The sequence below is a fragment of the Carlito syrichta genome, unplaced genomic scaffold (genome assembly GCF_000164805.1).
Source record: "Carlito syrichta isolate Samal-C Ts95f unplaced genomic scaffold, Tarsius_syrichta-2.0.1 Scaffold316384, whole genome shotgun sequence".
In the NCBI taxonomy this organism is placed as follows: domain Eukaryota; kingdom Metazoa; phylum Chordata; class Mammalia; order Primates; family Tarsiidae; genus Carlito; species Carlito syrichta.
The window spans coordinates 512,707-525,835 of NW_007260480.1; the positions used below are offsets into that span (position 1 = coordinate 512,707).

The following is a 13,129-nucleotide window of genomic DNA, read 5'->3' on the forward strand; positions in this document are numbered from 1 at the left end:
AGGGGTAAAAGGAACTCTTGGTTGGAAACTGACAGCATTCCAAATGAGTCAAACTATTTACCAACCTTTTCGGAATTCAGGCACATAATGGTATGTCTTTTCTCCCAGATGGATCAGGAAGTTGGAAAGATTCCCACTAATTGCTATGGCAAAGACCAACGTGGCACATATCCAAAAGGGGCCTGCAGAGAAAACCAGAACATTCAGAAGCAAGACGATGAAGCACAAGTCTTTGGACTCTTACAGAATGATTTCTTACCTCCCTCCCTATTCATGTTAACAAGGGAAAATGAATTTTTTAGACGCAACCAACACTTGTAGAGTAAGAATTTTATTATTTATTTATTTGTTTATTTATTTTATCTTTTTTATTTTTTTGAGTTGGAGTCTCACTCTGTCGCCCAGACTGGAGTGCAGTGGCCACTCCCGTCCACTGCAGCCTGGACCCACTGGACTCCGGTGATCCTTATACCTCAGCCTTCTGAGTAGCTGGAACTACAGGCATGCACTACCATGCCCGGCTGATTTTTTTTTTATTTATTGTAGAGACGAGGTCTCGCAAAGTTGCCCAGGCGGGACTCAAACCCGCGGGCTCAGGCAATCCACTCACTTCAGCCTCCCAAAGTGCGGCGGAGCCACCGAACCCAGCTAGAATTTTCTTTTTTTTGAGTTGGAGTCTCACTCCTTCGCCCAGGCTGGAGTGCAATGGCACGCTCATGGCCACCCCAGCGTCTACCTGCTAGGCTCTGGCGAACCTTCCACCTTAGCCTTCCAAGCAGCCAGAACTAAAGGCCCATGCTACCACACCTGGCTAATTTCTTGAAATACTGTAGAGATGAGGTCTCGCCAAGTTGCCTGGGTTGGTCTCAAACCCCTAGGCTCAGGCAATCCTCTCATGTTGTCCTCCCAAAGTGCTGGGATTACAAACTTGAGTCACCATGCCCAGCAGAGAATTTTCTTTTTTGAAAGGTCGAAAGAGGCAGGGTGTGGTAGCTCACACATGGAATCCCAGCACTTTGGGATGCTGAGACAGGAGGATTGCCTGAGTCTAGGAGTTCAAGACTAGCCTGGGCAACATAGTAAAACCTTGTCTCTACAAAAATATTTTTTAAAAATTAGCCAGGTGTGGTGGCTCATACCTGGAATCCCAGCTACTCTCAGACTGAGGAGGAAGGATCATCTGAGCCCAGGAGGTTGAGGCTTTGATGAGTCATGATGGTGTCACTGTACTCTAGCCTGGAAGACAGAGTAAGACCATGACTCAAAAAAAAAGTCAAAACACAACTCAAGGGCAACCCCCTAGGTCCCCTCCCACTGTGGGAGTTTTTCTGTCCTCTCAATAAATCCTGCAAAAAATGTAAAAAAAAAAACACAACTCAGTAATTAGCTGCCTTAAAGACGGGGTAGGGGGAATTCAAATCCAAACACCAAAACATTTTCCACAATGAGGTGAATAAAAACACTGATTTGTGTATAGCTTCTTTTATTGAAGGGTCTCACACACAAAAAAATTAATAGGCATTCTGTTAAACCTTTTGTCAGATTACACGAAGCAAAGATGACTTCCCTTATCTAACTACCAAGTGTTGATGTCAGAGAAAAATAAGTCAGACAAGTCCTTCTGCAGAGTGAGAAGCAGGGCAAGCAGGACACCTGAGGACGGAGTCTATCTAATCCACCTGTTCACCAAGGTTGTGTTTGAGTGTGTGTGGATGTTTAAGGCTTCCTTCCTTTTTGACAGAAAAGTAACACATGCACACAGTTCAGTGTTGGAACAGAGAACAGCAAGCTTCCCAACCTCTCTGTGTCCTGGTTCTCATCTCCCCTCCCCAAAGCTCACCCAAGTAACCAGTGTCTGGCAAATCCTTCCAGAAAGATTCTATTCATGTATGAGCAAATGTGTGTGTGTTGTGTGCATTTTATAGATGATGGCACGCATATATATATATATACCCTGCTGTGCACCTTCCTATTTTCACTTCTGTGTAGCTGAGATTCTGCCATCATGATTCTTCTGTTCTACCGACTGCATGCATGCACGGCGCTTTACAAATCTCTTGCATCACTTCCCTAATTTCATGAATACTATCCTTGTTTCACCTTACCTAGAAAGAGTATTATGTGCCTGTAATCCCAGCACTTTGGGAGGCCAAGGTGAGTGGACCACTTGAGCTCACAGGTTCAAGAACAGCCTGGGCAACTTGGTGAGACCTCATCTCTATAATAAATCAAGAAAAATTAGCTGGACACGGTAGCACATGCCTTTAGTTCCAGCTACTCGGAAGGCTGAGGCAGAAGGATCGCGTGAGCCTAGCAGGTCAACAGTGGGGTAGCCATGAACGTGCATGCCACTGCACTCCAGCCTGGGCAAAGGAGTGAGACTCCAACTCAAAAAAAAACAAAAACAAAAAAGAAAAGAAAAAGTACTATGCAGAACAAATACAATTTTTAAACTGAATGTTAATACACTTTATGAATTTCATTTTTCAATTTCACTAATATTTTGTAACACCTTTTGGGATAGTTTCAGGTACCTCCACATATCACAAAATTAAGATGAATACTGTACCAGGAGAGATGACTAGCAGAAATGGATTAGTACTTTCCACAGCCAAGCACTGGCTCCCGCAGGTGGTAAAGGAAACACAAGCAATCCAACAGGGATGTGCCAAAAAGTCACCAATATCAGCTTTCCACAGATTGCCTGTTTACTCACTAGACTGCCGTAGGGACTAAGCCTCACCGTACTATTCTGAGTGCCTACCACATAAGAGATGCAAACAAACAAAAACCCCACAAAACCCCCACCATCAAAAAGTTTTACTGAATGAACAAAACTGACCATGTATTAGAGATGGGCTGAGACCATCCAAGCTTATGACCACAAGTGGCCCAAATACTAATTTACAATACCCATATAACTAGAAAGTCAAGGCCATCAAACTCTTTCAGCCATTGTTTACCAAGTTCCCACTACCCTCTGGGTCCGGAGCTAGAGACGCAAGGATGTGCAACAGAGACACCGTGACTACTTCTAGTATGCTCAGGCACACTGGGGTGGTGGTCAATAAAACAACTAATCCCAGAGGGAGGTACAGGGTACCTATGGGAGCACACAGGGAGGGCACCAAGCCTAGAGAAAGTGGTGTCTAAGTTGAAATCCAAAGAGGAGCAGGAGTTTGCCAAGTGAAGACAGAAGAGAAGAGAAGTGTGGCACAGGCAGATGCAACAGCAGAGAAGAAACCCAGAAGCAAGAGAAAACAGCTCGAGGCTCAGGGATTTTGAGAATGGGAGTAGTCAGAAATTGGAAGGACAGGCCAGGGTCAGATCATAAAGGGTTTTAGAAGCGCTGTTGAGTTAGAAATTTATCCTGAGGGTAAAGAAAGCCTGGGAGTCAGGTGCAATGGCGTGAGCCTATAGTCCCAGCTACTGGGAGGCTGAGGCAGGAGGATTGCTTGAGCTTGGGAGTTCAGGGTTTACAGTGAGCTATGATTGCACCTGTGAATACAGCTACTGCACTCCAGCCTGGGTGACAGAGCAAGACCCTGTCTCTTTTTTTTCCTGAGTTGGAGTCTCACTCTGTTGACCAGGATGGAGGGCAGTGGCACACTCACGGCCACCCCAGAGTTGACCTACTAGGCTCCTTCCACTTCAACCTTTCAAGTAGCCAGAACTACAGACACATGCTACCACGCCCGGCTAATTTTTTATTTTTATTGTAGAGACAAGGGGTCTCACCAAGTTACTGGGTTGGTCTTGAACCTGCAGACTCAGGCAATCCATTAGCCTCGGTCTCCCAAAGTGCTAGGATTACAGGCTGAGCCACCAAGCCCAGCCAGACCCTGTCTCTTAAGAGAAAAAAAAGATGAGTGGATTGCCTGAGCCTGCGGGTTCCAGAGCAGTCCAGGCAACTTGGTGAGACCTTGTCTCTACAATAAACCAAAAAAATTAGATGGGTGTGGTAGTGCACGCCTGTAGTTCTGGCTACTTGGAAGGCTGAGGCAAAAGGATCACCAGAGCCCAGCAAGTCGACGCTGGGGTGGCAGTGAGTATGCCACTGCACTCCAGCCTGGGCAACGGAGTGAGACTGACTCAAAAAAAAAAAAAAAAAAGGAAAAAAAAAAGAAGAAGCCTGGTATGAGAAAATTTGTATTCTGATTTAAAGACTTGTCCAGCATCCTCGGGCTGCCCCATGCCCTGAGTCTCCTAACAACGCTGGCATAGAAATAGCAGGAGGAACGATATTTTCAGGTGACCTGAAAAATCATCAACACCTGCCTACCCACTCTTGCCATCTGGCCCAATGCTAATCCTCGGGAAGAAAACTTTCCCAATCCTTAGCATTCTTGCCACCTTTGCAGTAACATCATCTCTCTTCCCTGTTTCAGTCCTCCAATGAACCTCCACTGCTTAAGGTCAAAATCCAAATTGCTTAGCTGCTATAAAAAGCCCACCATGAAGATCTGGGCTCTGTAACCTCTCCAGCTGCCCCCACAGAAAGCCTGGGCTCCAGAGACATACAAGACCACATACCCCAGGACCGGCCACATTGCTCTGTCTTCTCCCTCTTTTCTGCCAAATCTCTACTCTTATCATGGGGTGAGGGCGACAGAGAGCTTTAATTTAGTTTACATTTATAATCAGAATTTCATCTTATGCCCGTTTATATTATGAAATATTCTAACCTACAGTAAGGCACCAAGAATAAGAACACAAACACTGATATGCCTATTAGCCAGTTTAAAGTCTTTTTAATGGCATCATGCTAGTCATATCCTTCTACAACATGCCTTTCTTCCATGTGCCATTGTTCTGAGATTTATCCATGTTGATGCTCTTAAGGTTCTTTCATTTTAAAATATGATGGAATTCCACACAGGAAGACACACAACTTACTTATCTATTCTCCTGCTAATGGATTTCTTGGTTCTAAATATTTGCTATTACAAATAAAACTGTTGCAGTGAATAATATTGTTCTATATGTCACCCCATACATGTGTTTCTCTAAAAAATATATAACTAGGAGTGAAACTGCTGAACTGTACAGTATGAACACCTTCAAACTGCTCCAATTTGCTTATCAGGTACATATCCACCAGCATTACAAGGGGGGACCCAAAAAAACTCGAAATTTATTTACAAAAAATTTCGTATTTATGCATGCATGTTTAAACTTCAGTCACCTTCAAAGTACTCCTCGTTTGATGCAATGCACCTATCAAGACACTTTGTTCCACTGCTCAAGACAGTTTTTGAACTCATCAGTTTTGATGCCTTTTAGTGCTTCTGGTTTCACCTCTTCCACATTGGCAAGACATTTTCCTTTGAGGACTTTCTTCATAGCAGAAACTAAAAACAGTTGCTCAGGGTGAGATTCGGTGAATAGTGAGGGTGGGGTATGGGGGTCATACCATTTTTGGTCAAAAATGCTGAACACTCAGTGTGATGTGGACAGGTTGCTTATGTAAATCACTCATCATGAAACAGGCAAATGCATTGAAAGACTCTCCAAAAAAAATTCACTGAAGGCTGGGCTTGGTGGCTCAGCCTGTAATCCCAGCACTTTGGGAGGCTGAGGCAAGTCATCTGCCTGAGTCCACGGATTCGAGACCAGCCTGGGCAACTTGGTGAGACCTCATCTCTACAATAAATAAAATTAGCCAGGTGTGGTAGCATGCGCCTGTAGTTCTGGCTACTTGGAAGGCTGAGGTGGAAGGATCACCAGAGCCCTGCAAGTTGATGCTGGGGTGGCCATGAGTGTGCCACAGTACTCCAGCCTAGGCAACAGAGACTCCAATTCAAAACAAAAAACAAAAAACTAGCCAGGCTCGGTGGCTCAGCCTGTAATCCTGCGCCATTGGGAGGCTGAGGTGAGTGGATTGCCTGAGCCCGCAGGTTCGAGACCCGCCTGGGCAGCGAGACCTCATCTCTACAATAAATCAAAAAATCAGCCAGGCGTGGTAGCGCATGCCTGTAATTCCGGCTACTCGGAAGGCTGAGGCGGAAGGATCGCAGGAGCAGGTTGAGGCTGCGGTGGCCGGGAGCGGCCACTGCACTCCAGTCTGGGTGACAGAGTAAGACTCCAACTCAAAAAAAAAAAAAACTCACTGAAACCGAACGCAACCTCTCACAACAACACTAACTGGTACACTGATGCCAATGGGTTCCTAGAACACTTACCTAGTGAAGAAAGCCTGTACTACAAGGGGCCTGCCCTCCAAAAGATAATTCCAATTTTTGGGGTCCCCCCCTTATACAAAAGTCCCCAATGCCCCACACTCTTGACAACACTAAGCAACAATGTTTATGAAATCTGACTTGGAGTATGTCCTTGCTCTGCCCAAACCCTCCAACAGCCTCTCAAGTAAGAGCCCAAGTCCTCCCTGTGACTTACAGAACCTTACACAATCTGCCCCCGCAAGTTCTCTCTCTGACTTCATTCCAGACTTGGCCTTTTGCTCCCACTTGTCCAGTCACACAAGTCTCCTCGCTGTTCTTTGAACATACCAGACTAGCTCCTGCCTCAGAGCTTTTGCACTTGCTGATCCCTCTGCTTCAAATGCTCTTATCTACATGAATCAAACCCATTTCCTTCAAGTCTTTTCTCAAAATTCACCTTTTCAAAACTCCAAAATCAGTCTGTAATACGAGCACTTTGGGAGGCCAAGGCGAGTGAACTGCCTGAGCCCGCTGGTTCAAGACCCACCCAGGCAACTTGGCGAGATCTTGTCGCTACAATAAATCAGAAATTAGTCGGGCATGGTAGCGTGCACCTGTAGTTCCAGCTACTTGGAAGGCTGAGGTGGAAGGATTGCTGGAGCCCAGCAGGTCAAGGCTGCGGTGGCCGGGAGCTGTACCATTGAGTGACAGACTGAGACTCCAACTCAAAAAAAAACAAAACTTCAAATTCACTCACCTGCACAAACATTTCATGACCTTCCTCTGTTTTTCAATTTCCATCTTAGCTTTCATTACTAGAAAAGTATATATTTTATGTTTCTTTCTTATTGTTAAACTATTTTGATTATAAACTGCCTAAGGGTAGAGATTTTTGTCTGTTTTCATCACTGCTGTATCTCCAGGACCTAGAACAATAAGAGCTCAATATTTGGTGAATTAGTTGAATGAATGAAAATAAGCCAACTGGTATATATTTGCTAAAATAATGGACATGAATAAATACCTTATTTTAGTTTTCATTTCCCTCACTTCGGGGGGTCTAAGCATCTTTTCATATATTGACTAGCCATTTGGGTTTTCTCTTCTGTAAATTGCCCATTTTCCCCAAACTTGCTTGTTTTATTCTTGAAATTGTAGGCGTTCTACATATATTCTTGCTTTCATCTTTTGATGGTTATGTGCATTGCAAATATTTCCCCTGGTCTGCAGTTTTTTTTGTTTTTTTTTTTTTACTTTGCTTATGGTTTAGCTTGCTATTTAGAAACTTTACATTTTAGCTGAATTGTGTCAAAGTCGTCAAACTTGTCCTTTCACTCTGCAGACTGTCACCTTTTTTTCCCTGACTGCCATCATTCAAACATCCCACAAGGTCTCACCCTCTCTGCTATATACTATTGCACCCTGTTCTTTTTTTTTTGAGTTGGAGTCTCACTCTGTCGCCCAGGCTGGAGTGTCGTGGCACACTCACAGTCACCCCAGTGTCGATCTGCTGGGCTCTAACGATCCTTCTGCTTCAGTCTTCCAAGTAACTGTAGCTGGAACTACAGGTGCGTACTCCACGCCCGGCTAATTTTTTATTTATTGTAGAAACGAGGTCTTGCCAAGTTACCTGGGCTGGTCTTGAACCCACAAGCTCAGGCAATCGACTCACCTCGGCCTCCCAAAGTGCTTGGATTACAGGCTGAGCCACTGAGCCCTGCCACACCTTGTTCTTTAACCATGTTTCTGAGCTAGTGAGGTTACTGGTATCATGGAAAAGCAGCAAGCTCTGGGTTCAAACCCTGCTTTGTCATGAGGGGCAAAACACAGCATGGTGGTGAAGAATATGGATTATGGGGTACGGTGTTAACTGGAAAACTGAGCTCGGCACCCATTTGCTGTATGATTGTAGGCAAGTTACTGGACCTCTGTGTGACTCAGCGTCCTCTTCCATAAAATGGGGATAATAATAGTACCTGCCTCATAAAGTTGGAGTTATCATAAGGGCTGAGTGAGTTAATATAGGTCCTGCCCTAATAACAGTGCCTGGCACATAATAAGCATTATATATGTATGTTTGCTATTATTGTTATCATTGCTAACTCTGTGACTGTGGGCAAGTAACCCTCCTCAAGGTTCACTTTTCTCTTTTGTGAGATAAGGCTACCTTGGAGTGTGGAAATAAAAGAGCGTAAAATACCAGAATTGTGCTTATCTCCATGCTGGGCACTAATAAGGTACTCAACAGATGTTAGTTCTTGCTCTTCGTCCTCCTTGGGGGTAGGGACCATGGCCCATCTCCTCCTCAGCATCTAGTACAAGGCCTGGCACAACTGAACAACTGCTCTGTGCCAAGACCTCTGCCAGGCACTGAAGATATGGATTACTGAGATGCAGAGCCTGCCCCTCAAGAAGTTCTCAGGATAGAAGTTAGAATGAATGAGGCAGCCAGACAGAGAAACCACACTGACAACCTTCAGATTAGAGGCATGGGCCAACGCGATGGCTTTCATACCCAGACTCTCTGGAGTTCTGGGAATTCCACAGAGCCCATGGTTAGAATCAACATGTATAACTGCTTTACTACTTATCATTTAGGATTGAGCATATGTATCAGTGAACCTCACTGAGCCTCAGCTTCCTCATGTGAAAAGTAGGGATACTTTGCAAAGGGTCGTGGCAAGAACGAGATATGACCAAATACACAAAGTCTCCAATATGGCACCAAGCAAGCAGACAGAACTCTCTCTCAAACACAGGCCACTGCTGTTGGGGCCCTTTCCTCAGGAGCACTGGGTGGACTTCCGGGTTTATCTCAGACAGTAGCGAGGTCAGGGATGACAGCCACTCCTGGCCCAACCCTGCTTCAGACTTCCAGTGTTGGTGACCAAATCCCAGAGGGAGCCAACTCATCTGAGGGCAGAGTTGGAACTCAGCACATCAGTGAAAAAAGAGTAAGAAGACCTTTTCCCCTATCACCAAAGGAGATAGGCCATAGTCCCTAGCCCTAAAGAGGACAAAGAATGAGAACTAACATCTGTTGAGTACCTTATTAGTGCCCAGCATGGAGATAAGCACAAATGAATAAATGAAAATCAACAATCTTCTCCTAGTCAAAGCAGCTTAATGTGTCTCAAGTTTGTGATGTCATTTGGAGACTAATTTAAAGTACTTGTAATCATGGCATTACTATAACACATAATTGCATTTTCCCCAAAACTCCTTGCAAGGGTTGCTACTGACTCAGAGGAGTCCAATAAAACACTGCATGCCCCACCAACAGAGCAATTCTCCAACTTTCCAGGCAACCCTCACACTCATCCAACCTCAACTGAAATAAGGTAAATAATCAAATTGGCACTAAACATACCGTAGAGATCTGGATTGCTGCGAATATATAACCTCACAAAGTTTTTTCCGGGTATTGGCAGAAGAGACCCTTTAATTCTGTCAAAGACCTGGAAAACAACATAGTAGTAATTGTACTGAAGAATTTAAGTTTAATAAATTCAACAAAAACAAAATTGAAACTCAGTTATGAGAGCTTTTATGATACCATTTTCAAATGCTAACAACCCTTTACTTCTGTATGACCATTTCCAGTATATAAAGGTTTTCAAATTATTTGACTGTTTAACCATAGAAGAAACACGTCTTCATTACATGTCAAAGGAAAGGTGAAATTGGTTTACAAACCTGGTAAGTGTCCACATCAAAGAATGTCTGATAATATTCAAATGTCCAGAAGGGGGAGCTTTTCTTCTGTCCAGCAAGTAACTGTCAGAGGTAAAATAAAACATAATGAACACAGAAGCAATTTCTTAATTCCAGCTGTGTGGAAGGGGGTAGAGGGAGCTGATCTGGTGCAAGACCAAAACACGTGCAACAACAAGCTCTTCAATAATCTACTCTGCAATAGCCCACTCCCGACCCTCAGCCTGATATAAGGACAGGCATCAGTTTTGAAGTCACACCAAAGGGGTCAAATCCTGGTCCCTCCACTGGCAGGAACTTTGGCAAATCATGAGACACCCCTCAGGCTTAGTTCCCTTATCTAAGAAGTACAGCTAACAAGATCTACCTCAAAGGATTATAGGGAAAGTTAAAGTCAAAAGGATACAGAATCTGTATTATGTACAATAATATATATACACACACACACAGAAAAGGCAGTTAGTATAACTATCTTTCCTCCTCTATTCATCCAAGGTCCTTCCTACTATTGCCACTTGACTCCTCAAAAACCTGTTATACTGACTGACTCACTCTACAATACTACAAATATTACCACTTTGACCAAAAAAAAAAAATCCATCCAGGAACAGTGGCTCACACCTGTAATCCCAGGACTTTGGGAGGCCCAGTCAGGAGGATCGCTTGAGTCCCGGAATTTGCAACCAGCCTGAGCAACATAATGGAACCCTGTCACTATAAAAAATAAAATAAGCCAGGCTCGGTGGCTCAGCCTGTAATCCCGCGCCTTGGGAGGCTGAGGTGAGTGAATTGCCTGAGCCTGCGGGTTTGACACCCGCCTGGGCAACTTGGCGAGACCTCATCTCTCCAATAAATCAAAAAATTAGCCGGGCATGGTAGTGCGTGCCTGCAGTTCCGGCTACTTGGAAGACTGAGGTAGAAGGATCGCCGGAGCCCAGCAGGTTGAGGCTGCGGTGGCTGGGAGCGTGCCACGGCACTCCAGTATGGGTGACGGAGTGAGACTCCAACTCAAAAATAAATAAATAAATAAAATAAAATAAAATAAAATAAAATAATTAGCCAGGCATGGTAGTGCACACCTGTAGTCCCAGCTACTTGGAAGGCTGAGGCATAAGGATCACCTGAGCCCAGGAGGTCAAGCCTGTGGTGAGCTGTGATAGTGCTACTGCACTCCAGCCTGGGCGATAGAATGAGATTTTGACTCAAAAAACCCAAAAACAAACACACAAAACCCCCCAACTTTCCATTTAAAAGCAGTACCTAAGGCCATGCCTATCCCAACAACAGCACAGCTCTTAGGTGGCAGAATGGGGGCCCTATGCCAGGAATGGGCACTGCCACCTTCAGATATCTGAAGATGTGTGAAGAGGACTCACACAGCAAGAGGCATGGGTGGCCTCTGCGCAGCTTTGCAGGACAAGGACAGGTGCTCTATGCAAATATTTTTGCTCATTATAAAGGAAAGCATTTTCATAACTAAAGTCCAACAGTGGCAGCAACTGCCTCGCATGGTAGTGAACAGTCTGTTCCTGGAGGTATTCAAGTGCTGTCTTTCCTGCATACCAAGGACAACATTATCATCTTGGGAAAAAGTCTGCAATGGAAGATTCTCTCCCATTCTGATGTTACAAGACACTGAACACAGAACCCCAAGTTCCATAAACCAGTCTCTCTGCTCCAGCTCTCCAGGGCTCCCCTCCTCCATTGCACTTCCCATGGACAACAGTGGTCTGTTTGCCTGTTTCTCTCACCAAGGCAGAGGCCACGTATCATGTACCTTTGTGCTGTCACTACCTGGCACTGTATCTGGCATACGGTCATGAATAAATGCATGAATAATCTTTAAAAAGTTTTTAAAATTCAAAGACAAGTTCAAACCTCAGTTTTGTCAGAGTCATCATTTCCCAGCAACTCATCATCCTCTTCTCTCCCTGAGCCTCTTGGGGGTCCTGGCAGATGTTTTGGGGTTTCATCAGGATCCTCAATGCTTATCGTGGTGGCATTTGGGTTTGCTGCTAGAGAAGTGGCTACATCACCAAATTCTGAAATCAATTAGAGCATAAGGGCCTCAGAGAACTTACACACACTAGAAATCCTACATTTTTCATTGAACAACAAGCTGTTACAACCTCAATTTTGCTACCGATCCTGATACAAATGGCAAAAACTTTGAAAAAAAAAATCTCATCTGGGTCAGGCACCATGGCTCATGCCTGTAATCCCAGCACTTTGGGAGTCCAGGAGCTCAAGACCAGCTGGTCAACATAGCAAGACCTTATCTCTACAAAAAATTTGAAGAAAAATTTCATTTGAAAATCTCATCAATTTGATATAGAAAAATGATTATGAAGACAATAGAATTTGGAGTCAGACCCAGATTTTAGTCCTGGCTTAGTTTACTAATTATATGAACCTCAATAATTTAATCTCTCTAACCCTCAGTGTTCTCATCTATACAATGGAGAGAATAATATTTATTTTAAAGAATTTTGGGAGAGTTAGGATTATTACTTAAGTAATATATAATATTAACTTGAATAGAGTCCTGAACATCTCTTCTTTGATTCAAGTTCAAAAAATTTTAATGACAGCTACTTTTTCCAAAAAGTCCTTGTACTCACTATAGAAAACATGGGGACAAAAATAAAAGTGGAAATCATAGAATGAAAATCACTTTTAATCCCATCACATAAAGCCTGACTATTAACATTTTAATATGGCTCTTTTTGTTTGCATAGGGAGATTCATGCCAGCGATGATCATGTATTCAACAAATATTTACCACATGCCTACAGTGTGCCATGTACTGATCTAGGATGTGATAATACAAAATAAACAATTCTGTATCCTGCTTTGTCTACTGAGGATTATTTTTAAAAGATTTTTCATATTATAACAGTCTCTAAGATGATCACTTATGTGAAATATAGGATCATATTCTATTAATGCAAATTTTATCACAAACACACAAGAAATGTCTGTGTAAAGAAAGCTTTTTGAGGTCGGGCACAGTGGCTCATGTCTGTAATCCCAGTACTTTGGGAGGCTTGCTTGAAGCCAGGAGATTGAGACTAGTCTGGGCAACACAGTGAGACCTTATCTCTACAAAAAAAACAAAAATACCAGGCCGGGTTCAGTGGTTCAGTCTGTAATCCCAGCACTTTGAGAGGCTGAGGCGAGTGGACTGCCTGAGCCCACGGGTTCAAGACCAGCCCAGGCAACTTGGTGAGACCTCGTCTCTATAATAAAAAATA

At 43.8% G+C, this 13,129-nt stretch overlaps 1 protein-coding gene across 3 annotated transcripts in view; it reads right to left on the reverse strand.

Moving 5' to 3' along the window:
* YIPF1 (Yip1 domain family member 1) overlaps positions 1–13,129 on the reverse strand; it is a 42,955-nt gene that overhangs the window by 24,776 nt on the left and 5,050 nt on the right. For all 3 annotated transcript variants that reach the window (XM_008074261.2, XM_021707101.1, XM_021707102.1), the window contains exons 3-6: positions 11,754–11,917; positions 9,858–9,938; positions 9,532–9,619; positions 66–182 (exon numbers count right to left, since the gene is read on the reverse strand). In XM_008074261.2, coding sequence (XP_008072452.1) covers positions 66–182; positions 9,532–9,619; positions 9,858–9,938; positions 11,754–11,917 — 450 coding nt within the window. The remainder of the gene's footprint in view (positions 1–65; positions 183–9,531; positions 9,620–9,857; positions 9,939–11,753; positions 11,918–13,129) is intronic.